At 50.4% G+C, this 27683-nt stretch overlaps 1 protein-coding gene and 1 non-coding gene across 2 annotated transcripts in view; both read right to left on the reverse strand.

Annotated features, from left to right (window-relative positions):
• Positions 1-1450: 1450 nt before the first annotated feature.
• On the reverse strand, positions 1451-1556 carry LOC114681569. Its single transcript, XR_003732913.1, has one exon. It is a non-coding gene; the product is annotated as a U6 spliceosomal RNA (small nuclear RNA).
• Positions 1557-6768: 5212 nt separating this feature from the next.
• Positions 6769-27683, reverse strand: part of LOC114681541 (IgGFc-binding protein-like) — a 37104-nt gene continuing 16189 nt past the window's right edge. The window contains exons 8-20 of the mRNA XM_028855076.2: positions 26428-27010; positions 26126-26325; positions 24156-24297; positions 19977-20314; positions 18853-19426; positions 16580-17196; positions 15566-16109; positions 14508-15079; positions 13609-14182; positions 12289-12488; positions 9235-9618; positions 7030-7286; positions 6769-6935 (exon numbers count right to left, since the gene is read on the reverse strand). Coding sequence (XP_028710909.1) covers positions 6926-6935; positions 7030-7286; positions 9235-9618; positions 12289-12488; positions 13609-14182; positions 14508-15079; positions 15566-16109; positions 16580-17196; positions 18853-19426; positions 19977-20314; positions 24156-24297; positions 26126-26325; positions 26428-27010 — 4995 coding nt within the window. The 3' untranslated portion in view covers positions 6769-6925. The remainder of the gene's footprint in view (positions 6936-7029; positions 7287-9234; positions 9619-12288; positions 12489-13608; positions 14183-14507; positions 15080-15565; positions 16110-16579; positions 17197-18852; positions 19427-19976; positions 20315-24155; positions 24298-26125; positions 26326-26427; positions 27011-27683) is intronic.

Consider the following 27683-nt stretch of genomic DNA (forward strand, 5'->3'; position numbering starts at 1 on the left):
TTTAACACCGTCTTCTGCCTGTATCTCCTTTCCCAGAACACAGGCCCACGGACAAAAGTTCCTCGTGTTAAGATCTTTATGGCCTTAAAGGACAGCCCTGACTGTAAAGCTGTAAGTTGGATGCTTTATTCCTGTAAGCAAGCCTGTTCCATGACTTACTATACTTATCACTGGATAAACATTTCATGGGGAATGAAATTAAGTATAATCTCATTTATAAGGGTACAATTTGAAAAGCATTAGAAGGTCCCTCTAAGACTATTCCCCCACCCCTGCTTCTGAAAGCTTTTCACTATTCCTGGTTGTAAAGGATGATCATCCAAATGGGAAAATGGAAGGATGAACAATTAGATGCTAAGTCCTGAGATCTACATCCTAAAAAGGACTGGCTCTGGAGCCTGCAGATGCTGGGATCAGGGGACCAATTCTAAGACACTGGGATCCACAAGTTCATGGGTTACCACTAGCTAGTTCTCTGTTAAGTGGAAAATACTGTAAAAAGAACAAATGTTCTGGGCTCATCTTTCCATCACAGCCTCAACAGTGAGGCTCCTGTTGGAGAATATTATTTTAAGTTGTGTTTCTTTTGTTTATGTTTTTGCATTTGTTCAACTCTGTGAAGTTGTGTTACTGTGCCTGCCTAAAACATCTGATGGTCTAATAAAGAGCTGAATGGCCAATATCGAGGCATGAGAGAGAAATAGGAGGGCTGACAGACAGAGGGGATAAATAGGAGGAGAAATCTGGAAGGAGAAAAGAAGCAACCAGAGAAGGAGGAGGACTCCAGTGGCCAGCCACCCAGCTACAAAGCAAGCCACAGAGTAAGGGCAAGATTTACAGAAGTAAGAGAATGGGGAAAGCCCAGAGGCAAAAGTTAGATAGGATAAGTTAAGTTAAGGAAAGCTGGCAAGAAACAAGCCAAGCTAAGGCCGAGCATGTATAATTAAGAATAAGCCTCTGTGTGTGATTTATTTGGGAGCTGTGTGGCAGGTCCCCAAAAGAACAAAAACAACCAACATCAGGCTCCTGTCCAGCTCGTGCCACTGTGTTCTCTCTCCCCTGGGTCCTTATGAGGAAACAACCATTCGCTATGACCTCCAGCTCCACAGAGAAAGCTGCTGTGTCCCAAGCTGCAGTACAGGGGTAACACATAATAAAAGCCTTTTCCCCCTCTGTGTATTTTCTCTTCTGCTTTTTCTTCCTGGTAGTTGGTAGTAAGTGACTTTTGCAGTCAAGTGTCCCTTGTCCTTGGAAAGCTTCATTGTCATGGGAGTTCTTGTGGGACTTTAACGTGCTGGATGTGCTAGCCCATAGCTTAGACTCTGAAAAGGCAGATACTGCCCAAGGCCCGCAATAGACAAGAATATACCCTCTCACAGCATCTGGACAGCTATCTGTTATTTATTTTGTTCTGCTGTTCAGCTTCCCTTTTCCATATTCAAGTTCATAAAAAATACAGTCTTTTTTCATGAATTTTTGTGTCTTCCTTATGCAGGGGCAGGCTAATCTTCTCTGAATTGTTCCAGTTTTCTTATACATGCTGCTGAAGCGAGCACTCCATTTCCTTTGAGTACACTGGTAGACTTTGTCGTGTTTCTCTGCCTCATTAAGGAAGGAATCAGGGTAGAAAGGAGCCAACAAGCAGGGAACAGACGTAGAGAAGGGTATAGGATGTGATTTTGATAAGAAAGAGCAAAAAGAGCCAGGTGTGGTGGCACACGCCTTTAATCCCAGCAGTCAGGAGGCAGAGGCAGGCGGATCTCTGTGAGTTCAAGGCCAGCCTGGTCTACAGAGTGAGATCCAGGACAGCCAGGGCTGTTAATAGAGAAACCCTGTCTCAAAACATCAAACCAAAAAAAAAAAAAAAAAAAAAAAAAAAGGAGTAGGGGCATAAAAAGAAAAGACAATATTTATGAACAAGGAAGGAATGTGGACAGTAAAGACAGTAAAGTGAGATTTCTGTTTTAAAGTGAAATGATGGGATTCTTTCCAAAATGGAAAAGGAAAGACGAAGACAAATCAGAAACCTTAAGGATGTTGCAGGTCTAGGTAGGTGGACAATGAAACTTGAGGATTATATGTAACACACACACACATTTAAAGAATTCAAATTCCCTGCAGGACAGTGGTGGTGCATGCTTTTAATCCCACACCAGAGAGGCAGAGGCCAGCCTGGTCTACAGAGTGAGTTCCAGGACAGCCAGGGCTACACAGAGAAATCCTCTCTCAAAAAACAAAAACAAAAAAGGGTTTAAAGTTCATAAAGTCAAAACTCAGCATACTGATATAAAAAGGAAACCCGGCTCTTTATTTAGAACAAGGAGGTTTTCTTAAGATATTGATCTGTTCTTGGTAACATTTATAAGAACCGGCTTAAAGAAGAAACCTTTCATGCTTATCAAGATAATTACTGTGTTTTCTATTGCTTATCGGGCTTTTTAACTGTGTGGGAACCCGAGTCTTTAATAAAATCAGGGCCTATTTACATGTTTATTTTGAATGTTACAGAGAAGTTGGAATGAGGGCCCACCACTTCCTCTTCGGGATGGATGCAAGTTTCCTTGGGGGGCGGGGTGTTCAACCAAAGCTTGGTGGTCCAAGCTGAAGAGGATAAAGGGACTAAGAAGATATCCAGTATTTTGGTCCTTGCCCTGCAAGGTCATCCAGGACCTTGGAGATGACATGGCATCTCTCAAGTGGCCCTAGAACTCTGATATGCCACCTGTCCTGTTGATCAGAGAGGCGTGGGGTCACCAGAGGTTAGATGCCAATGGTGCACATCCTGTAAAGAGGAGAGTCACCCAGGGAAGAAATGTCCCCTCTGGGTCCCAGAGAAACCACATGGTCAGCAAGATCCTGATACCTCAGCAAAGAGACAGAGGGGCACCTTCAAACCCCCAGAGAGTAACCCTGCTGAGTCAGGATTATCTTAACAGTAAAAGAAGGAAAGATTGAGGTCAGCCAGCTGCTGACAGAGACCTGCATGGTCTCAAACGCCCAGCAGGAAGTGTAACTCAGGAGTGTGGTCAGGCTTAGCAGTGAGAGGCTTAGCAGGGGTGGGACTCTGAGTTTAATGAGGTTAATCCGTGGGACCCTCGGGGCAAAAGGGGGTGGGTTGGGGAGGAGGTTGGGGGGCAGGAGGAGGGAAGAGGGGGATCTTTGATTGGTGTGTAAAATTAATGAAAAATTTTAAATAAAAAAAGAGAGAAATCAACTCCCACAAGTTGTCTTCTGACCTCCATGTGTGCTCTCTGGCTCTCTGGCTCTCTCTCTCTCTCTCTCTCTCTCTCTCTCTCTCTCTCTCTCCCCCCCCCCCTCCCCCTCCCCCCAATGTAATAGAAAGTAAAGTTGACTGATGATAGTAAAGGTTCTACAAGTGCCCAACTAGGCTTCTGACCTTGGCCTGGTTGAGCCGAGTGCTCCTAAGGCCCTCGGAGGATAGCACTTCTGATGGTCAGTTCCAGCCCACCTAAGTCCTCCAACAGCTGCCAAGCATCAAGGGCATTACTACTTTGGTTCACTTGTCCTTCAGAAAACCCCATTTTTCAGAAAGTGTTCATGGTGAGTCCTATTCAGAGCAGACAACCAAATGAGAACTTACATATCTTCTTTAAAAGAAACCTCAAGGGCCAACATCAAATGAACAACCTATGGACTCACCATCCTAACTCCTGAGTTTGGAGTTTTCCTCATGGGATGTGTCTGATAATGCTTATGCTCACTTGTACCTGTGCCTCACTAAATTAATCCTTTCTTGAATGCTTTGAAAATTCTTTTAAGATACTGTATTTTTTTCTGTTAAAAACTAATTTGTTAAAACAAAACTAACTTGTCTCTGAGTGAATGGAAATCCGCTCTGTTTAGGATCTCCTCTGTTGGGGATATTCTTTTAGGGGAATGTCACCACAGCTAGGTCTGTCTCAATCTACAGTCTCCACCTTAGTCCAATCTTGAAAATATATCCACTAACTTTTAGCCCTGGGACCCTCGGGGCGTAACTGAGTAGCTAGCACATACTCAATGGTCATAGCTCAATCCATCTCCCATCCTGGTTCCCTTTACTTCATGGGGGCTTCCAGAAAAACAAAGCAAAACAAAACAAAAACTAAACATCCAGATCCTCCTCATGGCATGACAGGCTTTTGATTCCTGTTCTCTTCCCTCTTGGATGTTCCTGTCCCCGGGGTCCCTTTTTCTTACTGCTAGAATTTCCCAATCATTTCGTGGATGGATGTGACCATGGTTGGCCTCTCTGTTCCTCTGGTAAAATGTATGTTCACTCTGCAATTTTGGTCCCTGCTTCCTTTAATGGCTGCCCTGGTTTGGTTCTTTCAGAATTCAATAAATTTGGCTTCAGATGGTCATATGATGAAGATATTGATCCATCTCTCCTGGATCAGATCTTGAAGCATCATACTCTACACTAGATCAAACAGGACAAAATTTCTGTGGGACTTTCCAGGCAACAAAATATGCAGCTATTTATGTCAACAGTTTATGTAACTGCCTTGGTTACCAACAGAGACAGCAGTGACACTGGACTCATAGGCAGGGTCTATGTCTTAGGAAGTTACTGAAGAAAGAGACCTCTACTTTATCCTCTTATAAAAGTACAAGGGTCCACATTGATTGAGGGAGAGGATGAGACCAGGTAGGCAGATAAGACTAATTGATATGACTAGTTAGGATCACGCATCATCGTTGGCCATGGTAGAAGAAACAGCAGCTGTATCTTGGAGGCTGTGGCTTTTGATCGCCAAAAATGTCCCTTGGTGACTGAACATCCTTGATGCTACAGTTGGGTTCTTCCCACTATATCAAAAACAGAGACTTTGAGGAATTTCCCAATTGCCACATTTGGACTTTAGTGGAGGGTTTGCATGGTTAAAAGACCCTGGCTTCATTATAATATAATTTGCATTGCAACTTTGTCCTCCTGCCTCCCCGGAGCTTTTCAAGGAATCATGGGAAGAAATACCTTTAAAGGATGAACGGGTGCACCATGATTTGGGAGAGAAAAGCATCCTCTTATTCTCATGAAAATATATCATATATACACTCATATCTCATATCACTTATCTCCTATCCATATAAACCTCTTACAACCATAACAAATCTGCCATATCTTGCTGCTATGCCCATCTCAGGACAGCCCACTGTAAGCACTCTGGTGTGTATCCTCACTTTGCTTTGCCAAATACACTTCAGCTTAAAGTGTTAATGTTTCTCAGCTGAATTCTTTCCTCCAAGAAGAAAAGAAATGAGGAACTCTCTAGTGCAGTAACAGAATCACCTGCCCAAAGGCCACCTCTGAACATGTGTTCCAGGCTCAGCCACGAACATGCAACAGTTTGAGGGACACTTCATATCCAAAGAGTACAGGGTCTGCAGCTTCTCTTCACTCTGCTGCTCTACCCAGGCATTGCTGCTCTGTGAAGAGACAATTTGCTTCTACTCCACCCTCATGTACACTGCCCAGGTAGAAGGGATAAGACTCCCAGCCCTTGCTCTTTAACGCCATGTTGGCATCCTTTCTCCCTCGTCCTTCACCTCTAATACTGAAGTCCCCAGTCATACTGAAAGATGTATTCCCATCCTTGTGATTAGCATCACTAACTCCCAAGCTCTCCCAACATGCTCCTCCCATCACGATTCTTCTCCAAAATCAAGCAGATCCCATGAACACTGTGGCTTCTCAGTACCTTGCTTTCTGCTTGTCCAGTGACCATGTCCTCAAACCAAGCTGTCAATCCCACGGTCACACTATGCTTTGTGATGGGAATTCAGTGATGTTGGTGATAGCCCTGGAGGTCCTAGGCCACTGGAAAGGAGTTACTCATTTCTAGATAGCATTAGCTCCTGAACTACAGTCCCTCCAGAGCCTCAGCTCTGCCCATGGGCTTCCATATCTCCACCTTATCCTCTTTAGTATGAATACTCCAAGCATCGTTCAGTCCCAATCTCCATTAAGCTGTCTATAAACTCCTGGTCCAGCACCTCCTTATGACGATACTGCCCTCAGCATCCATCCACATCCCCACCCACCATCATCACACACCTTCACCCACATCCTCAAACTGTAAACTGACTCCAGCTCTCCAGCTACTCTGTGCCCACCCCTAGAAGCTGAACGTAGAGGATAAAACCCAGGACCACTCCAGCTAGGTTGTAACAATGCTCCTCGAAAGAGATCCTTGTACTTACTGTCTTTGTTCCATCTCTGCTTCCTGGACTCAATCCAACAAAGCTTTCCCTTCCACCAGTTGACCAAAAGTCACAAAAGACCTCCATGTTACTAAAACCAGAGGTGCATTTTCTGTCATCTTAAAGCAGTGGTGTTTGACGTGCCCTTCTGCCTGCTTAGTATGTGTGTTCTCTACCTAGCTTTCCATGGTCTCCATCAGCTTCTCTGTTCATTTTTACCAACTCTGTGAGAAAATACCAGCCTTTGTTCTATTTAACGGTGATGAAACCGAGTCAGAGAGGAACCAGGCAACTCTCCAGACTTGGCAATGGTAAAGCCAAGATCTGTCTTTCTCTCCACCTTCCAGGTCTCCCCCATCCAGTCATCCATCATCTCATCCATCCACTCCTCTAATCATCTGTCTCTGTGACTCTCCCCAATGCTTTCCCCCACTCTGGCCATCTGTTTCGTCTGCCCGGGCACCCACACTGCAGCTACCCGTCCTCTCCTAAGAGACTCATCATCATCCATGTCTCCCACGGTGGGGAGGAAGTTGGAGACAGCAGGAGGCAGACACACTGACATGCAACTTGGGTCTAGATATTTACTCAATGCTTCCAGATTTGGCCTTAGTGGCTCAGAAAAGGGGAGGGACAGGGAGGGGGTACACAGGATATCCTTCAGTCACTGGAACTTCTGGAAGAGGCAGGTCTTGAAGTGTCCGTTGCCAGTGATGACTGATCAGTTGGAACTGCAAGAGACAGACATTTAGTACTTCACGCTGCAGACCGAGCACCCACCCACACCACCTCTTCCCCAGTGTGGTTTCCAATCTCCATCCTCACCACGAGGAGAAGTCCTGTGCTTTCCACTTCTCCTGGGAGCCAAGCACATCATTTTTCTGGTCCCCATCAAAGTTTCCACAGGCCCCACACAGCAGGGATGCATGGTCATCTCCAACCATCACATCCAGCTGCCCATCAGTTCCAAGCCGGACCTGGACCCCTTCCTTCTGATGGACGAGCATGGAGCCATCAGACATCTTACTCACAGACACAGAGGTTAACACGTTAGCTGGGAGATCCACTCGGAGACCATTCACCTGGTGTAGGGGGAGGGGAAATGGAGATGTGAGACTTGGGTGACAATAGCTGAGTCCTCTTGCACAATAACAAAGCGAAGCAGCAGGGACAGGTGCTGGAAGGGATGGGTCCTGGAGAGGAGGGTTACATGGAGAGATGGACAGGTGGGAAGACAGCTGGAGATGGGTGTCCACATACGGCTCACTGTGCATGCTCATGCCCTGACACAGATGTGGAGGTCAGCTGGTACCTTGGGAGTTGGTTCTCTGCTTCCATGTAGCTCCAGGGACCAAATTCAGGTCCCATAGGCTTGGAGGTTCACTTCCCCACTCAACCATGTCCCTGGCCCCATAGTAACTTATTAATCTGTGGAGAATATCTTTTCGTATACATTGATAAGGATAGAAAGAAGAGGTGTGGAGGCATGGATCAAAACTTCTCCACAACTTTCCAAGGTCTGGTGCAAAACATTTTTACCAGACAGATTAACCAAGCAGGAATTCCAGACTTAGACTACGAAGTCCTAGTTTTTAAAGTGGAAGACCCCCAGGTTGCCTGTAAGTAACTGGATCTGCAGCAGAAGCAATTGTATCATCTCTTCTTGGAGGGCCCGTGTCTGAATGAAGACAATGATCCCAGCAGTGTAACAACCGTGGGACACTGTCAGCTTCTTATCAGAGGCTGCAGACTCGGCAGCCTTGTGATCGTTTTCCAACTTCTGCCTGTCTCCTCAATGGCGTATGAGTGGCTATAGATGCTGGAAGCAAGGAGGGGAGAAGGGTGGATACAGAAAAGGACACACAGAGACTCACTCAGTGGATGGGAAGTCTCACTGGCTACAAGCTTTGCGGTAAGAATTGGTTCAGTCGTGTCAGGGACCCAGCCGAGGGCTTTGAGAAGGGCTGAGTTTATTCACAAAAGCTGAGATTTCCTGGCACCTCCGGGCTATCAGGCTATCTAGGTACTGGCAAGAAGTGGTGATCTGGACTGGCGTGGGTCCCGGTAGGCTGTGCTCGCACTCCCAGGAGGACAGCAGTGGCAGCCATTTTTGCCCATGCTAGGCAGACAGTGCCGATGTAACCAGCCTCACTGGAAACGTGAAGTGTGCTCATCCGAACCTCCCTGAGCACACTTCCCAGGCTTTGTCGTGACTATTGCTGGAGGATGTGTGGACTCTGTGATTCCAGCAGGGGACTCCTGGGAGTGAGTGCCTGTGTCCCTACGATTGCACTGGGCGGCTCCTTCCCTCTGGCTGGTTTTGCCTCCTGTCCTTTACTGTAATCGTTCTTAGTTATTAGCACAGCTCTACACTGAACCCTCTGAGGGAATCACGGTGCCTCCCTGAGAATGGCTCAGGGGGATCCCTGACATGTGACCCCAGCCTGGCCAATCATAGCATTCTATGCTTAAGACCACAGCGATACATTCCAGGAGGGGACATGTGGTCCAGACCTGCCTAGTGAGGTGCACCACTGAGACCTTTGTTGGATGACTTTGTGCTGGGTGGCAAAGACGGCATACTATAGGCCTAGGGCAGATGCTGATCACCTTTGCCCCCGTAAGAGGAAAGCTCTGAGAACGAAGGTGATTAAGTGGTAAACAAGTCTGAAACCTCAGATGTAACTCCTGACAGTGTCACTGGGGTGTCTGGGGCCGTCTCTGGGTTTCCCAGATATGGAGCCAGTCCATTTGTTTCCCCTGAGACATTTGGTTTCCTGTCACTGGTAACCAGTGGAGGCTTGATTAAGACCAACAGCAAAGCTATGCTGTTACTCGAATGTAAGAACTCAGGCCAAGGAGAGGGACCCAGGCTGACCTATAGAGACAGGTACAAATCCAGAAAGAAGAGTAGAGACCTGGATGAAGGAGACAGACCGCAAGGCCACTGGGTAGCCAGGATGTTGGCCACTGTGACAGGAAGAAGGAAAGCCCAGGGAAGACATCCCTACCTTCTGTGCCCAGGCTTACCCACACGCCCTTGCTTTGGGTTACAGTCACAATTCCATCCTCAAAGAAGATGTGGACCTTGTCCACAACATTGTCATTGCCATGGCAAGGCTGGACATCAGCAACCACTCGGTACCAGGGCACAGTCTTCTGGAGTCCTGGGCATCGAGAAGAAAGCTCATAGACACCAGGGGAGCTGATGGCATTGTGAGCCCCATCGAAGGTGGTGAGGTTGGCCCCCACAGAGATGGAGCAGAGGCCACGGGCAGGCTGGCATTTCCGGACTCCTCCTTGGAGCTCACAGACTTGGCCAGATGGGCAGCCAGCTGCATGGCATGTCAGGCCGGTTCTTGAGGAACAGCAACAAAGCTCACTGCAGTCTGAGGTCATCAGTGAGGTGTTTACCTGTGCACAGAAAGGGTGGATTATGTGTATTTGCATGGGGAACCCGTCGAAGCTCCCAATAAGACATGGTGCGTGTGGTAGAGTGTCAATGGTCCTCAGAGGCCAAGCAGTCCACACCATGACCACTCTGTCTCCCCCTTCAGATTGTGCCTGGGTACTGTGAGAACAAGCCTGAGTTAGGCCAACTGGAGAATGAAAGACCACATGGAGATACTGATACCGGCTCAGGGTATTTGCTATGGTTTGAATATGGCTTGTCTACCTGAACTCATACCAAGAGTTTACTCCACAAAGTGTTACGTATAAAGAGGTTAGAAACTTCATGTTTAGAAGTGAGGACTTTGGGGGTGATTAGATTAATAAAGTCACCAAGGTAGAATGCCCATGATTGAAACATGGTGGCTTTTAAAGGAGAGAGGGACCACACACTGACAGAGGCATACACATGCTCCCGCCATGGCATCATGCAGAGGGGGCTTCATGAAAGCCTGCATCATGAGTGCTTTTTAGACTATTAGCCTCCAAAACTTCGAGCTTCATAACCCCATCTTCTCCACAAAGTAGCTTGCATTAGCTGTTTCCTTACAGCAGCAAAGCAAATGCATTAGTCCAGAAACCAAACAAACTCCATGGGACCCATCAGGTGAGTATAATACACAAAAGCAAAGTGAGGGGATAGAATCCTTGGCCCATACTGGAAACACATGGTTCTAAAAACAACTAAAACTGGCCTAAACCACCCATTAGAAGCGACTGGTAACACTGCACGGGCTGACTTTATATGTAGAGTAGACAGTGCGTCCCCACAGTGTGCTGGTGTGAGAGCAGAGAGGACACTGCCCTGGGAATGCAGTTCTGTGTGTCACAGGCCCCTGACTTGAACACAACTGCCACCATGTTAGAGACACCATTCGGACCTTAAAACGTAGGCCCCAACGCCTGCCACCATGGAAAGGAAGACCTAATCCATGGGAGAGACCTGGTCCCTAGTTCCAGAAAAGTCCCTAAACCTTGCTTTTTGGTGTCTTTAGTTCTGCTTCTTACTAACTGAAGTGTGACAACCAGGATGTGATTTTAGTAGATAGAAGACAAAGGGCTGTAAGATTTGAGGCTAAGAGATTTGGACAAGTTCCCCATGCAGATGCCGGCTGACAAGAACGACCTGGTTTTCAGCTTTGTCTATGTGCTGGTCTCTGGAAGCCTCACCTCAACAACACATGAACCTTCTCCGTGTCTCCTCCCTCACTAGCTGCTCCTCCTCCATGCCTGTGTCTGGCTCCTTCAGCTCTCCCAGACCCCTGCTCTCGGGTCCTAGGCTCTGCAGATAGTTTTGTCTTCTAGCTACCTTCTACATCTGGTGATTTCATCAGATTCTATGAAAGCAATGCGGAGTCTGACCCTCACTTGGCCCCTGGCCCAGAGAGAAGTAACTGCTGTAGAAGACTTGACTGGAACAACTGGTGAAATATGGTTAAAATCTACAGATTAGATAATTGTATTGAGTCAACATTGCTTTCCTGGTTTGGATAATCGTCATATAAATACATTTCCTTATTTTTAAATGTGAGTTTAGGAGGCGCAGGTAGTCGTTCAGGAATAGGCTAAAAGGTAGGTGAAGGGGGCCAGCACTGGGATGGGGAGCACAGCTGGATGTGGGAGCCCCAGGAGGCTGCAGACCTAAGCCAGAGGATCCCTGATGGCTTCCAGGAGACAGTGAGAGCCAAAGGAAGGAAGGAAGAAGTTTGGCTCCCTTCGCAGCTGGCACATGTTGACTAGGAACAGTCTCTCTGTAAAATGGGAAGAACAGCAATCGTATCTCTCTGCTGGACTGCTGTGACTACAAGACGAATTAACATGTCAAACACACTTAGTCGCACAAAGAGCTTTCAAAAAGCATCAGCAAGGATAAATTAACTCTTAAATCCCAGAGCACACTGTTGACTGATTGGTAGCTGAGCCATCCACTGCACTATTATAACTTCTATTCTGTTTGCCGAATGTGATGATGGGAGGATGAGGCCTATGCTCACTGGGTACCAGCTGTCCTGAGTATCAAAATGTCTATGGAGCCAGGATGCTGACTCAACCACTCTGCAGGTGAAGAAGTTCAGAGAGGGAAGGTAATGGAGAAATGCCCCCGCACCAAAGACAGCAATTCCCAAGTCCTGGGACCAAGCATGCTGCTTAAACAGAAACGTGTGTTTGCAGTGTGATTAATGCTGTTTAGATGGGGAATTAATCCTGATCGTCTAGGTGGGGAATCCCATGGACACTCATGAAAGAATTATACAGGGAGATGTCAGGTCACCCAGAGAAGCGATGGCAGAGATTGGAGTGGTGTGGCCAAGGCAAGGAATGACCGAGGCCGCCAGAGGGTGGGAGACACAAGGCAGAGATTTCCCTCCGTGACCTCTTAGACAGTGTCAGCTTTCCAGTGCTTCGACTTTAGTGCCGTGAGCTGGTCCTTGACCCCTGGCCTCCAGAGCTGTGGGCAACTAAGCTCTCTTGCTTCGACCTGCCGAGTCTGGGGTGACTTAGCACTGCAGACGCAGCTGGGAACAGGTGGTGGCCCCCGGTGTCCCAGTCCCCGAAGAGAAACCCAGAGCACAGCAGCTCTGAATGTCCCTCCAGCTCCTCCGCCCCCACTGCCTGCTTGGAGTCCCTGCTCACCGGCATATATTGGCCATTGTAGGTGCAGCCGCAGTCGTGGGCAGGAATGCACACACCCTGGGAGAGCAGGTAGTGATTGTCACACTCACATCCTTCAAAGCAGCGAGTGGTGCACTGGGTGAGGCCAGAGAGGGCAGCGCAGGAGCCCTGGCAGGAGCTCATGCACACAGAGTAGTGGCTGTGGTCGGGACACTGGAGAGCTGGAGGGAGAGGAGGCAAATCCATCAGCTAGACTGTGCCTTTGAGAATGTCCATTGCCCGCTCCCCGCTTCTGTCTCTGTGCCTGGCTCTGTTACCTCCATCTGCTTCTCTCTGCTGCAACCCTGTCCTACGTCAGGCTCAGGGGTGCATCCAGTTACCTTGAACAGAAATGTCTGACACCTCGAATCACCATAGAACCTCAAAAACTGTTTCTCTCAAGCATTTGCCACAGTCCAAAGACCTAACACGATGTAGAGGACACAAGCGCCGAAGAGCCTGTGCTAAAGAGCTCGCCCAGCGCGCTGAACAGCGACGGCTCAAGTCATCCTGGCTCATGGCTCATTGAGAAAATCAGGTAAAGGCTTGAATGGGATGGGGAATCATAGGCAGGGGGTTGAGACAAGGACAGTAGAAAAACAGGCAAAACTTTGGGCTCTAAGTAACCCCAGGATGGCGAGGCTGGCATCTAATGGGCACTGGAAGACAGAAGGGTCAGGTATGGGATGAAATGCTGCATTCAGCTCCAAGGGTCACCAGAGATTACCCAGGAGGCCATGGATACACCAGCCTAGTACTCAGGAGCTGGAGACAGTGTCTACTGTCATCACTGGGACAGGTGCTACACTATGGAGTGATGATGGCCCTGGGTTTAGGTCCTGCCCTCAGGGGACTGAGGGAGACATGGCTCTGCCATGAAACAAATGTCAGTGGCCACAGTCTTGTCATGCAGAGTCTGACAGGACTTGTGCCTGCCCTGCAAATTGGAAGGAAGTGTGTGGACCTGGATTGGGGGCGTCTGTTAGCTGGAGCCTTGCCCTGAGGATGCGAAAGGACACAGGATCTGAGGTAGGGGCCAGTGAGCCACAACTCAGGACTCCTGTGGGCTCTCAATCCATCAGCCCCCTTCCAGGTCACTACAGAAAGAGCTGGGAACAGCTCTGGGAAGAGGTGGATGGGGTCTGGGGAGGGTGGACTCTTGACTGGAGTCTGAGACCCCAGAGCCGCAAGTAAGTGGGGGAAGGCACAGAGGATGCTGGAGCAGGGTTAGAGGAGGCCCAGTCATGGGCAGAGATTTCTCCAGGGCCCAGGAGGTCCCACGAGGGGCCCACAGACACTCACGGCAGAAGCTGTCTGTCCTCCAGGGCTTCACGGTTGCACCAGCCACCTGGCAGGCTGCAGTGTAGGCTGCCAGGCTACGACAGAGGTATGTTTTGTTGCCCTTATGGGCACACAGGTCATACACGCATTGGCGGAAGTATTCCAAGGGACTCAGAACCTGGTGGCAATCTTTGAAGGGGCCTTGGGGGTCTCGGATCTTCCCACAGGCTTCATTTTCCTCATATGATTTTGTCTCCTCGGCCAAGCACACAGGGCAGCCTTGGGGCCCACAGCCTTCACCACAGCCCAGCGAGGAGCCGGGAGCTCGCCATTCAGCTCCAAAGGCCTCTGCACTGGGGGCTACTGTTCCATCGGGCAGCACAAAGTCATCGCTCCAGTTCCCATTGAAGTTCCCACAGAGGCCGCAGATCCGTCCACGGAAGGGACTCGGGATGGACATGAGGATGTGGGCATCACCGTCAAAGAGAAGCTTCATCCCCTTGCTTGTCTGCAGAACCATGTTTCGGCCTTCAGCAGTCACACTCACGTGGCCTTTCGTCACAGGCAGGATCACAGTTTCACCATCCACAGTCACCTGGTAGAAGGGTCAGTTAGGATGAGGGGAAGAGCACCTCAGTGTAGGGCAGGTACTCACAGTCCCTGCGTAGAGTGTGGTCTATCTCAGACCTTCTTGGAAGTCCCTCAGGAGCTAAAATCAGGCCCTGTTAAGAACCCAGGTTGGGGCCGTGACTACAATAGATTCGAGATGGGACCTTTACCCACAAACCCGGAACTATTGGGGTGTGGCATTGATATTCCCATACTCTGGAGCTCTCCAAGGTCTATTGAGACCCTATAGGGTGAGGCCAAGGTGGGGTCAAGTCCCTACCAGAACTCTGGATAGGTTTGTGTCCACTCACCTGTGGCCCTTTAGCCAGGATCACATTCTGGCCGTCCACTGTAACCACCACACGTTGGGGTTCACCAGCTGAGTTCTTCTCAAGCACAATGGAAAACTCCTCCTCTCCAGGTTTCGGGTGACAGACTTGTGCCAAGACATAGGAGCAGGAGCCATGAAGATCATACACCCGTCCATCAAGGGTGACATAATGGATGCCCCCATTAGCCAGGCAGTGGCCACAACCAGTGGGATGGCAGGCCTGGACGCCGTTCTCTATCCGGCACTCCTCATAGGGCTCGCAGTCTGCACCGTCCTGGCAGCTGACCTGGCCACCTGGCCCACACTCACAGAGCCGCTCACATTCAGGGCCTGGGTAGAATGTGGCACCTAGCAGGTAGTAGCGTCCATTGTGGAGACAGCCACACTGGCCCACGGGCACACAGGCGTCACCACTGAGCACAAAGCCAGAATCACAGACACAGCCCTCACGGCAGGTGGTTTCACAGCCCTCTGGGGGCAAGAGGCTTGGGCAACTCACAGGGCAGGAGTCACCACAGAGCTGGTAGTGGCTGTTGGCAGGACACTGGAGAGCTGTGGGGATAGAAGAAGGAGAGTCAGGCAGAGGCAATGGTGGGACCGGAAGGGCTTGTGTGTAAGAAGAGCCTGCTGAGACAGCCGGTGGCTTGGCATGGGACTTGATGTAGAGCTGTAGTGGGTAGCCAGTCCAGCCTTGATCTGGAAGTCCCAACCCCATTGAGGCTTCGGTCACTGTCATGTCTCACCTGGCCTCTGACAGGGTTTCTTACTGAGTAACTCTCACTGGGTCCTATCCAAGTCCACTAGCAAAATGAAGCTCCCAGAGGGGTCTGCGCCCAGCCTTTGCGACTCTGGGTGTGTAGCTAGGTCCTTCCCTGCCCACTGGCGTTTTTTCAGTATCAGGGCCAGGGTGCATCTCTGACAGCAGGTGGTGGGGATGGGCCTTGAGCTCCACTGAAGCACCAGGACCCTTGTCTTAGAGCCCCTGGGAAGGGTTGGGGGAGACCCTGTTTGTGGGGAGCTGCACGGGTCAGTACTCACGACAGAAGTCTGGCTTCCTCCACTCTCCAAGTTGGGCCCCAGCAGCCTGACAAGCCGCCACATAGGTGGCAATGGCAGGGCAGAGGCCTCCTGGATGGCCCTGAACCTGGCAGGCATCCAGCAAGCAAGCCTCGAAGTACTGTGTGGGCGGCACGAGGCTGTGGCAGGGTGCCAGCGGGCCTTCGGGGGACGAGATTATGCCACAGGCGTCGGGGCCACGGAAGGGTTCCTGTTGCTCAGGTGTGCAGGGCTGTGGGCAAGGCTCAGTCACGCACTGGTCACAGCCTGGAGTTCCTCCCACCTTCCAGCCCTCAGGTTTCCCGGCTACTGCGGTCAGGTCATCGTTGGGATTTTTGTTGTAGTTCCCGCACAGGCCACAGAGGGCGCCTGCATAGGCTGCAGGCACGCGCAAGCGCAGGAAGCTGTCGCCATCAAAAGCCAGGGAGAGCCCAAAGGCAGTGTTCACCACTACATCTGCTCCACTTAGGTAAATGCTCAGGCGTTGGTCCAGATGGAAGGGCAGAGCAACGAATTCTCCATTCACCTGCGGGGCGGGCGGGGAGAGAGTGAGAGGTGAGACACACCGATAGTTTTGCATGTTTCCACCACTTACAAGATAGGGATTCAAAGTAGGTTACTGCCCTGCTATTGTTAGGGTAATGCGATGTGGCGTGGTGGACTCTTTTGGTTTTGTTTATTTTCTGTTTGTTGCCTCCTGTAACAAGGAATGAGTATGGCAGGCTAGTCTTCTGCAAGTCTCTGCAGCCCTCTGACCCCAGTCTCTGAAAGCTGAATTAACAGAAGTGAACCACCCCCTCACACCATCTCCCTGGTTCTCTGTGCTGCCGTCAAGTAGGTACTTTTGACAGTCCACCCTACAGAGGGATAATGGAAGGCGGAGCCTGGGGAAGACACTGCTTCCAGCCTCCCTGCTCCCACAGGCTGGGAAAGGTGCTTTGGGGAACGGCCCATCCCTCCTGTACAGCAGAGGCTCCTGGACCACAGCCCACTCACCTGCAGCTGCCTGGGCCAGCGGGCGCTAAGGGTCAGGCTGAGGCCATAGATGTTCAGAGTAACAGTGCGGGTGTAGCTGACAGCCTGGCTGCCCCTGTGCTCATTAATCACAGTGACATTGAAGTATTCAGTCCCAGTGGGTGGCGCTTGGCAGGGTGCACTCAGCAGGTACTCGCAGGTGCCTTGGAAGTCAAACCGGTGCCCATCTAGAGTGATGTAATGGGGATCACCCCAGGCTTGGCACTCAGCTGTGCTTGTAGGTTGGCAGCCGAGCTGGCCAGAGGGCAACAAGGCACACTCCTCGCCCAGCCCACAGCTGGCAGATGTGCAGACCAGGGATTCACCTCCAGGTCCACAGTGACACCTCTTAGAGCAGGTGGCATCAGTCCAAAACTCAGTGCCTGGTTCATAGTATGTGCCGTTGGCCCAGCAGCCACAGCCACCGTCCAGGGGAACACACTGCTCAGCACTCAACACAAAGCCCTGGTCACACTGGCACCCCTCCACACAGGGCCCGTCACACGCAGCTGGGGTTGTGTGGCGTGCAGGGGGTGGGCAGCTGGCTGGGCAGGGTGGGCCACAGAGCTCATAGTGGCTGTTGTCAGGGCAGGCGATCTCTGTGGGTAGATGAAGGGAGAGAGAGAAATGAAGAATGGTGTTGGAGTGGTCTCTGGGGACGCAGTGGGAAAGACATCAACAGAGACAGAAGGGGACCGTCAGGGAGGGAAGCTGGGACAAAGTAGAGCAGATGGAGTGAGATGGAGAGAGAGATGAGCTGGGGTCACAGACAGAGGCAGCCTGTCTTGTATAATATTAAAAGGACCAGCCTTAATATTATACTTCCCAGGGGCTCAGGAGAGAAACTATGAACTGTGAGAATTATTTTCGGGAAGAGAATCTAAGTACACCAAGCTCTTTAGTCCACTTGCTTTGATTTATCTGGGATAAAATCCTATCTACACAGCTTCAGTTCTGCTCTCATGCCTAGCTCCTTTCTTGCCTGATTTCTCTCTACCTTTATCTACTGTTCCCTCTAAGTTCTATCTTAATTCTCTCATCTTAATTCTGCCTCATCTAGGTCCTTTTCATCTCATTCTTACCCAGCTAGTACTTACCCATCTGACTCTTCCTCATCTTCCATCTCGTCCACATGTTCTCTCTGGTCAAAATCCTCCTTATCCCTCTCAGTTCTCTGTCCTCAAGTTCTCCACTCCTCTCTTCCTCTCTGTCTCCTTATACCCCTAAGTCCTTATCTGAAAATACAACTGCCTTTTTATCCCTTTGACCCCTATCTCTCAAGCTGTTTCTGTTCCCACTGTTTCTGGTGAGTGTGCTCCATTGCTAGGCAACTTGGCTAGTCAATTTCCATCACAGCTGGATGCACCTGTAAGTTGGGACCCTTTATTCTGAGTTAATTGTTAAGGGTGGATCTAAAGCTAGAGATAAGACTTTGGAATGGAGAAAGTTAAGCATAATTGGCACATCTGCCAGGCCTTCTCAAATGGGTAGTCTGGACGCTTAAGTCTGTTCTTAGAGAGTACAGAGGTGTCTCTGATAAGGTACTTTCCTCCGCCTGGGGGTGGACCTGGCCGGATGCTTGAACTGGGGTTCTGGCTGAGCACAGCTGTCAGCGCAGAAAGTTATTTAAATATTCCTAGAAGTGGTTAGGTAAGGAATTAGAGGTCTATAAAGTTAGTAAGGGTATAAAAAAGGGAGGGTCCGAGCTGAATTGTGCGAAGCTATTACTTAAGGTCCACCTGACCTAGGCGATGTCTCCATGTGGAATTTCCCTTAATATCAGGAGACTTATTATGTGGTGGTTTGGACTGTTATTCCTGTTAGTCATTGAATGTGGCTAAGGGAGATTTCTGATTCCAGTGCTGAAAGGCAAAAAATGGATGGGCTAGGGGGCAGGAAGCCTTTCCTGAGGCTGTTCTCCAAATACCTCGAACGTATATGTCCAAATAGTGATCAGTCCACACTGCTAGCAATTCTTAGGAAAGAATGGATTGGGAAAGCTATGAAGGCACACATGATTTTCATAACAGAAGACTGCTGATATATAATAAGCCAAATAACATCAAAAGCTCCTTGGAATTGGCTTCCTCTGGAGGAATTCCTTGATCTCTCCAGGTAGTGGTTTTGTCATAACCAGCTGAGTTCTTATATTCCTGTGGCCCGTAGCAAGCCGGGAGACAGAGACAAGCAGAAGCCAGCAGAAAGACCCCAAACGGTGGGAGTGGAGCCAGCCCACCCTGGTCCCCACCACTCACCACAGCCTGCCTGAGTCCTCCAGTCCTTGATTTCGATGCCAGCAGCCTGGCAGGCAGCAGCATAGGTGGCCAGTGCCTGGCAAAGTATGTCTTTGATGCCACCGCCCAGACAGACATCCAGCACACAGCCCTTGAAGAAACTTTCAGGAGGCACATGGGCATGGCAGCTGGCGAAGGGGCCCACTGTGCCAGGAGCCAGAGGTCCACAGTAGCCAGGACCCTCATACTTCTCCACTTGGTCCTCTGGGCACATTGGACAGGAACCCTGACATTCATTCCAGCAGAGAGGGTCCCACCCTGGAATCTGCCAGCTGCCGCCCCAGGTGGGTATTGAGGGTGCCACTGTGCCGTTAGGGAACACTAGGTCATTTTGGGGGTTTTTGTCCATGTTTCCACAGAGCCCACACACTGCACCATGGTAGCTGCTGGGCAGCGTGACCTCCACCCTCCAGTTCCAGTCGTAGGTGACCTGAAGCCCGAAGTCAGTCACCAGCACAGCCTTGGAGCCTCCGTGAAGCACTGAAATCTGCCCACCAGCCAGGTAGACAGGCAAGGCCTGCAGAACGCCATTCACCTGGGGAGAGAGGGAGTTCAGTGGGGTCAGCTTCCTTTCCCACTGTCCTTCTCCTCTGTGAATTTCTGTTCTAGATGTCTCCCTCCAGCAGAAGACACCCTGGGCTCAAATCTAGGTCTATACCAGCAGTTTTCAACATATGGTCGTGACCCCTTTGGGGGGGAGGGTCAAATGACTCTTTCACAGGGGTCACCTAAGACCATCGGAAAACACAGATATTTACATTATGATTCATAACAGTAGCAAAATTACAGTTATGAAGTAGCAAAGAAAATAATTCTATGGTTGGGATCACCACGATATGAGGAACTATATTAAAGGGTCACAGCATTAGGAAGGTTGAGAACCACTAGTCTAAATGAAGGCAGACATCGTGGGTCTACTTTGAGCTGTTAGCAGAGGGCTATGCTTAATTTCCTGTGATGTCTCCCCACGTGGTTAATGTCTGTATGAAAACTGACACTTTTCAGCTCCTAATACTGCTAATCATACCAGGGTTCATTTGGCCTCCCCCCCCAGGGTGTTCCTGGGACCATCATGTTTAACATACCCGGACTTTGCCGATCTCATTCTTGTGGATGGAAATGTTGACATTGAGCGTGGTCACAGTGACCAGTCTCACGTAGGACACAGTAGGGTTGCCCCGGTTCTCGTTCTTGGTTGTGACAGTAAATGGAGTCAGGCCCTCGGCACTGACCCCGGGACAGTGAGTTCCGGCCAGCAGGTAGCTGCAGGTTCCCTGGAAGTCGAAGTTCCAACCATCGAAGGAGTGGTAGTGAGGGTCTCCCCACAGCCAGCATGTGGAATTGTAGTTGGGCACACACACGCCCTGACCGCCTTGAACCTTGCACGTCTCCTGTGGCCGGCAAGTGACACCATGGCATGGGTCTGTGGCGAGAGGAGAAGAGAACATTGAGGGCTGCCCACCACCAGCACGACTGCCCCCAGCATCCGTCCAAGTCTGTGCTAGGGATATCAGCTCTGATTGTTGCTGTAGGTGTGATCAGATCTCAGTGTCCTGACACCTAAGCCTAGGCCCTGAAGTGCTGTGTGTCAGGCCAGGACCCGAGAAGCCAGCTCTAGGGGTCCAAGAATTTCATATCTTATGCCTGTGGTCCCCACATCTAAGTCTCTCAGCTTGGCTATCCCACAGTGCAAAGCTCCATTCCTGAGTGTCACATGCAGCCCAGGAGTCTCATTTCTGCGGGCTTGTCCTTTTTCTTCAAGACCCCGCTTATGTCACTCTCTCTGCGGCCCCAGCTTTGTGTCCAGGCATCCAGCCTTCAAACTTGCTCCTCTGTTTCCTGTTCTAAATCAGCCTGGAAGCTTTGTCAGCAGAGGGCGCTAGGGAGTCTTGGGAGAGGCCCCTGTCCTGACAACCTGCTCTGCTCTTCCAGGGGCTGCTGCTGCTGCTGCTGAGCTGTGGGGCCTGTGGCAGGTGGACACGGGATCTCTAGCTAGTCACCAGACACACCAGGACCTCTAGCTAGTCACCAGACACACCAGGACCTCTAGCTAGTCACCAGACACACCAGGACCTCTAGCTAGTCACCAGACACACTAGCATCTCTAGCTAGTCACCAGACACACCAGGATCTCTAGCTAGTCACCAGACACACCAGGATCTCTAGCTAGTCACCAGACACACCAGGATCTCTAGCTAGTCACCAGACACACCAGGATCTCTAGCTAGTCACCAGACAGACACACCAGGATCTCTAGCTAGTCACCAGATAGACACACCAGGATCTCTAGCTAGTCACCAGACACACCAGGACCTCTAGCTAGTCACCAGACACACCAGGATCTCTAGCTAGTCACCAGACACACCAGGACTCTAGCTAGTCACCAGACACACCAGGATCTCTAGCTAGTCACCAGACACACCAGGATCTCTAGCTAGTCACCAGACACACCAGGACCTCTAGCTAGTCACCAGACACACCAGGATCTCTAGCTAGTCACCAGACACACCAGGACCTCTAGCTAGTCACCAGACACACAGGATCTCTAGCTAGTCACCAGACACACCAGGATCTCTAGCTAGTCACCAGACACACCAGGATCTCTAGCTAGTCACCAGACACACTAGCATCTCTAGCTAGTCACCAGACACACCAGGATCTCTAGCTAGTCACCAGACAGACACACCAGGATCTCTAGCTAGTCACCAGATAGACACACCAGGATCTCTAGCTAGTCACCAGACACACCAGGATCTCTAGCTAGTCACCAGACACACCAGGATCTCTAGCTAGTCACCAGACACACAGGATCTCTAGCTAGTCACCAGACACACAGGATCTCTAGCTAGTCACCAGACACACAGGATCTCTAGCTAGTCACCAGACACACTAGGTGGCTGCTTCCAGCTGAGTTTCACCAGCACTTCGGGGGATGGAGGTTCACATCTGCATCTCCAGCCCTGCACGATCCTCTGCCACCCGGTCTGAGGCAGGCTGAGGGTGGAAGCCTTCTAAATCCCGCAGCAGCGTTTGGGATTAGTGGGGTTCCAGTGAAAGCAGTCAGTCCCCTTTAGAAGTGCGACTTGAAGGGAAGGTGGTGGACCGCTCCCACACTCTAAATTCTATCCTTTCCGAGGAATGACCAGGGCGACAGAAGAGCAGCCGCCTCTGAGGTGGGCGGTGTCGGAAACATGCTCAAGTCTCAGTGGTGAACAAACAACAAAACTCTGTCTGTCTGTCTCTGGGTCTCTCTTTCTCTCTCCAGCAGCCATGTGGGTGCTGGAAGCTGAACCCAGAGTCTCTGAGAGACCAGCCAGTGCTCTTAACCACCGAGCCATCTCTCTAGTCCTAACCCTTAATTTTTAGTCCTCTTTTCTTTTTCTCTACTTTTTAATTCACTATCTTTGGTCAAGTAAGTTTTCTCTTTCTCATCCAGACCATATAAAGAACAACAACAACAAAAAACCATATTAAAACAAAAGAGTAAGTAAACCAGTGAGCAGGAAATGGACAGGCACTCTTCAAAGGAAGGACACAAATAATCAGCATGTCAGCCCAGTCAGAACGCCCATCATCAGGAAGCAAGCAGCTGCTAGGAGCAACCTCAACTGATGTAGCCACTGTAGACATCAGTATGAAGTTCCTAGTAAAACCCAAACTAGGACCCAGCTCCACCACTCCTGGGTACGTACCAAAAGGAGTCCAAGAAACCATACAAGAGAGTCTCCTGCACATCCATGTTTGTGATGGCACAGTTCAAAACGGCCATATCATGGGATCGGTGTAGTTGCCCATCAACCAAGAGGATATGTGTTGTACGAAATGAGGTACATACACCCAAAGGAGCTATACTCAGTCATAAAGAATGTGATTATGTCACTTGCAGGAAAATGGAGAGAACTGGAGGTCAATGACATCATGAGTGTAAGTCTTCTCTCACATGTAGAAGTTAGGAAGGAAAAAGGATGTGAAACTTGAAAGTGGGGGTGGGGGCCGATAGAGAAGGGGAAGGAAAGGGAAGAGGAGTAACAGTAATGAAAGGCTGTCTGGAATGAAATCACAAACCCTCCTCCTTTCTGTAACTGACACATGTTAGTAAAATGTAGATATAAAGAAAGCAGTGCTGCGGGGGGGGGGGGGGGGCAGGGCAGTGGCGCATGCCTTTAACCCCAGCACTCGGGAGGCAGAGCCAGGTGGATCTCTGTGAGTTCGAGGCCAGCCTGGTCTACCAGGACAGTCAGGATTACACAAAGAAACATGTCTCAAAACAAACAAACAAACAAACAACAAAAGCCAACCAACCAACCAGCAAACAACAGAAGAAAGGAAAGGAAAAAGCAGTGCTTCTATATGCTCTGTGTATGCCAGGCAAATCCTCTCCCCTGAATCTCACCCGAACACACAAATCATTCAGTGCCTAAAGCTTTCCCCATCGGGATAAAGAGGTGGCATCCCTCTCCTGACAGGACTCTCCTGTCCTGTTCCTCACTCTGGGAGTCTCAGCCCAGCCTTCCAGTTACCAGTTCCTACTATTCACTCCTCCGGGATTCTCTGCCCCTCATTTTAGGAAATCAACTCAAGGGAGGCCTATGTTCCAGCCTTAAATTAGGAATCCTCCAAGACAGAACCCTTAGAAATTCTGAAGAACCACTCGAAAGGCTCTGCCTGGGCCCAGTACCCCTGTGTTCTAGGAGACTGCTGAGCTCTGCTTTCCCAGCAAATACACAAGAGTTCAGTGTCCTTGGTCATCAGGGAAATGGAAGTTAAAATGATGAATTTCTCCTAACTGCCCTTTAATGGTGGTGTCCAAAGCCCCAACCCAGTCCAATGAGCCAGTGGGCAGGAAGCCGGGCCACCTGGTACATGCTGTTGCAAATACAGCTGTGTTGCCTGTCGCTCTGCCCCTCCACACACTGGTCGCTTTATATCTTAAGGGCTGATATTACAAGTTGTGCTTAAAGCTCTGTGGCCTGCAAGCTTAAGTGTTTACCATAGGGCCCTTGAGAAAAAGTTCACCAGCCCTGCAGTCCTCTGGGCCTTTGACATCCACCATCGAAATCTTGCCCTGAAGTTTCCTCAAATGCCTTAAGATTCCCTGACACCCAGACTGGATGACCTCTTCCCTTGGCTCCTGGAATCCCAGTCCAAGGTCTGATACCTCAATCCACAGCCCTCAGCACCTCTCACCATGAAATGATGTCACCTTTGGCTCCTAGCCCCTGACCTGTGTCCCCCACACCAGCCCAGCCCCCCTTGCCCAGCACCTTTGGTGACGCAGGTCAGGATGCCTCCTGAGGGCTCGCACACCTGTCCTGGCTTGCAGCTGTGATCCTGGCACACCATGCCTTCTCCTGGGTGGCACACACACTGCTGCTGGCAGTTTTCAATGAGAACTGACTCCTCTGGCTGTGGGGACAGAGAGCATGCCATCAGTAACCAGAGGGGGGGGTGCTGACTCTGGTGTCCCCAGCGTTCCAGGCACAGAGGGTTGGGGGCAGCTCTAAGCAGTGTGGTCCATTGTCAGTGGAAGAGATGCCCAGTGTGACTTTGAGGCCCAACTCACTCATTTCTTCATTAATTTTCATTCATTTATTCACCCATTCTTTCCAAAATGTGCACTGAATTGCCGCTGCTTGTTAGGGGAGCAGAGTTAAGTAGTCAGTCAGAGCAAAAGTTAGGGGAGCAGAGTTAAGTCGTCAGTCAGTCAGAGCAAAAGTTAGGGGAGCAGAGCTAAGTAGTCAGTCAGTCAGAGCAAAAGTTAGGGGGGCAGAGTTAAGTCGTCAGTCAGAGCAAAAGTTAGGGGGGCAGAGTTAAGTCGTCAGTCAGAGCAAAAGTTAGGGGGGCAGAGTTAAGTCGTCAGTCAGTCAGAGCAAAAGTTAGGGGGGCAGAGTTAAGTCGTCAGTCAGAGCAAAAGTTAGGGGGGCAGAGTTAAGTCGTCAGTCAGAGCAAAAGTTAGGGGAGCAGAGTTAAGTCGTCAGTCAGTCAGAGCAAAAGTTAGGGGGGCAGAGTTAAGTCGTCAGTCAGAGCAAAAGTTAGGGGGGCAGAGTTAAGTCGTCAGTCATTCAGAGCAAAAGTTGGGGGGCAGAGTTAAGTCGTCAGTCAGTCAGAGCAAAAGTTAGGGGAGCAGAGTTAAGTCGTCAGTCAGTCAGAGCAAAAGTTAGGGGGGCAGAGTTAAGTCGTCAGTCATTCAGAGCAAAAGTTGGGGGGCAGAGTTAAGTCGTCAGTCAGTCAGAGCAAAAGTTAGGGGAGCAGAGTTAAGTCGTCAGTCAGTCAGAGCAAAAGTTAGGGGGGCAGAGTTAAGTCGTCAGTCATTCAGAGCAAAAGTTAGGGGGCGTTGCCCAGTTGAGCCTGTTGCACCGTTTCCCAGCCGTGGGGTGGGACAACACTCTTAACTTCCTTATCCCTCAGCGTCCTCATCTGTGAGGGTCAGCTAGGAACGGGACCAATCCGAGGAGGTAGAACTGAGTTCATAGCATGTGTAAAGTAGAGATGCAACCACAGAAGGACCTCTCCAATCATGCAGACTGGTTTGGAAAAGTGAGTAAAGATGAAGCTAGGCTTGGGGGGAAAGCTGATTGTTTCTGAAGCTAAGTGATGAAAAGGAGTATAGTGATTCCTTCCAGTATTCTCTCAACAAATGCACATTTGAGAATTCCCACAATATGAGTGTGTGTGTGTGTGTGTGTGTGTGTGTGTGTGTGGTGTACAGACATAATAAATAAGTTCATGATAAGCACCATGCACACATCTGCTCCCAGGACTATTGCGATTCACAGAGGGAGCACTGTCCTCAGACTCCTCACTCCTGCAAGGAGACAGATTGAGCAAACACACGCTGGAGCCCAAGGGTCCCCTGTGGGAGAGAATGGGGAAGCAGAGGGAGGGAGCAGCCGGCGTAACAAACGATCTCATCCCGTGACCTGGAAGAACACTTCTGCTCAGATCTGGGATTCAGAGGTGAGTTGATCTGGGGAGGCAGTGAAGGATTGAAAACTTCGGGACCCACGATCATGTTTTAAAAGATCTTTCCACAGTTGTGGGGAGGGTATAGCAAAGGAAGCGAAGTGGGGCCTTGGAAAGGACAAGTGGACCACAGCAGGGTTGCGGGGGATGGAGGTGAACACAGAGATAGACGTTCAAGAGACTGAATGGGGGGAGGCTACAGTGCTGATGAGCAGTGGGGAGGGGGAGCCCAGAGGAGGCCCTGGGCTCTGTGAGATGGCTGGGTCCTTACCTCATAGTAGACCCCATTGTGGTAGCAGCCACATTCCTGGATGGGCACACAGGCTTTGCCGTTGTACAGAAAGCCGGAGTCACACTCACAGCCCTCGGCACACACTTCTGGGCACTGCTGTGGGGTACTGAGAGCCCAGCAGCCCAGGGAGCAGGTGTCTGCACAGACCTCATAGTGGCTGTGAGGGGGGCACTCCATTGCTGTGAGAAGAAAATGCTGATCAGCGTGCAGGGTGGGGCTGGGGAGTCTACTTCTCTACGCCAACCTCCCCGCTCCCCACCCCTCAATGTCCTGTAACTCACGACAGAAAGTTTCAGTCCTCCATGGCTCCACTTTTCCCCCAGCTGCCTGGCAGGCGCTCACGTAGGCATGGATGTTGTTGCAGAGAATGCTCAGGTTCCCGCCACCCAGGCAGAGATCAAAGACACAGTCTTCCAAGGGACCCTGGGGGTCCAGCAGCTTGTGGCAGGCAGCCAGTGGCCCCGTGGGACTGGTGAGCAGCCCGCAGAACTGCACCCCATGGTACTTATCCTGCAGCTCAGGGCTGCATTCAGTGCCACAGTCGTCCCCTGTGCAGGGAGGCACTGGTGCACAGGGGGAGTCCGGCACAGCTTCCTCCCAGGAGTTACCAAAGTCACTCGGGTTGGCTGCCTGTGAGCCATCTGGCTTCTGGAAATCATCCTTGGAGTCCCCATTGTAGTCTCCACACAGACCACACATCTGCTGGTAGTAGTTGCCTGGGATGGTGACCCGCACATAGTACACGAGGTCATAGACCACACGCAGGCCAAAATCAGTTTCAATCACAACATCAGACCCATGTTGGGAGACACGGATCTTGCCCCCATCCAGCACCACAGGCAACTTCATGTCCACGCCGTTCACCTGGAAGGCAGGGAATGGCAAGCTTCAGAGGCAGTCAGTCCCTGAATGTTCCTACCTGACACTGAAGTCCATGTGACCTCATTTCTCTAGGCCTCAGTTTCCATATTTGTAAAATATGTATAATAATAGTGTCTTATAGTGGGTGGAAAGGTGGTTTCCAAAAGGCAGGTCTACCCAGAAGCTGGAGAGCTGGGTCAGCAGTTAAGAGCATCCACTGCTCTGTCAGAGGGCCAGGGTTCAGACCACAGCACCCACATCCAGCAGCTCCCATCTCCTGTAACTCCGCCAGCAGACCTGATGTCCCTTCTGTCCTCCGTGGTCACTTACATGCACGTGTGCACACACAGAGAAATAAATAAAAACATAAGTCTACCAAGAAGCTCAGAAAGCAACCATATTTGGAGAAAGATCAACAGATGTAATTAGAGTTATTGTCTTGAAGTGAGATAATCATAGATCAGCCTGGACTCCAAGTCCAATGACAAGTGTCCTATGAGGAGAGGGGAGGGGAGGGGAGGAGAGGGGAGGGGAGGAGAGGGGAGGGAAGGGGAGGGAGGAGGACAAGAAGCGAGAGGAGGGGAGGGAGGGAAGGAAGGGGAGGGGAGGGAAGGGAGGGAGGAGGACAAGAAGGGAGAGGAGGGGAAGGGAGGAGAGGAGAGAGAAGGGAAGGGGA

This window comes from Peromyscus leucopus, chromosome 1 (assembly GCF_004664715.2).
Source record: "Peromyscus leucopus breed LL Stock chromosome 1, UCI_PerLeu_2.1, whole genome shotgun sequence".
Lineage (NCBI taxonomy): Eukaryota > Metazoa > Chordata > Mammalia > Rodentia > Cricetidae > Peromyscus > Peromyscus leucopus.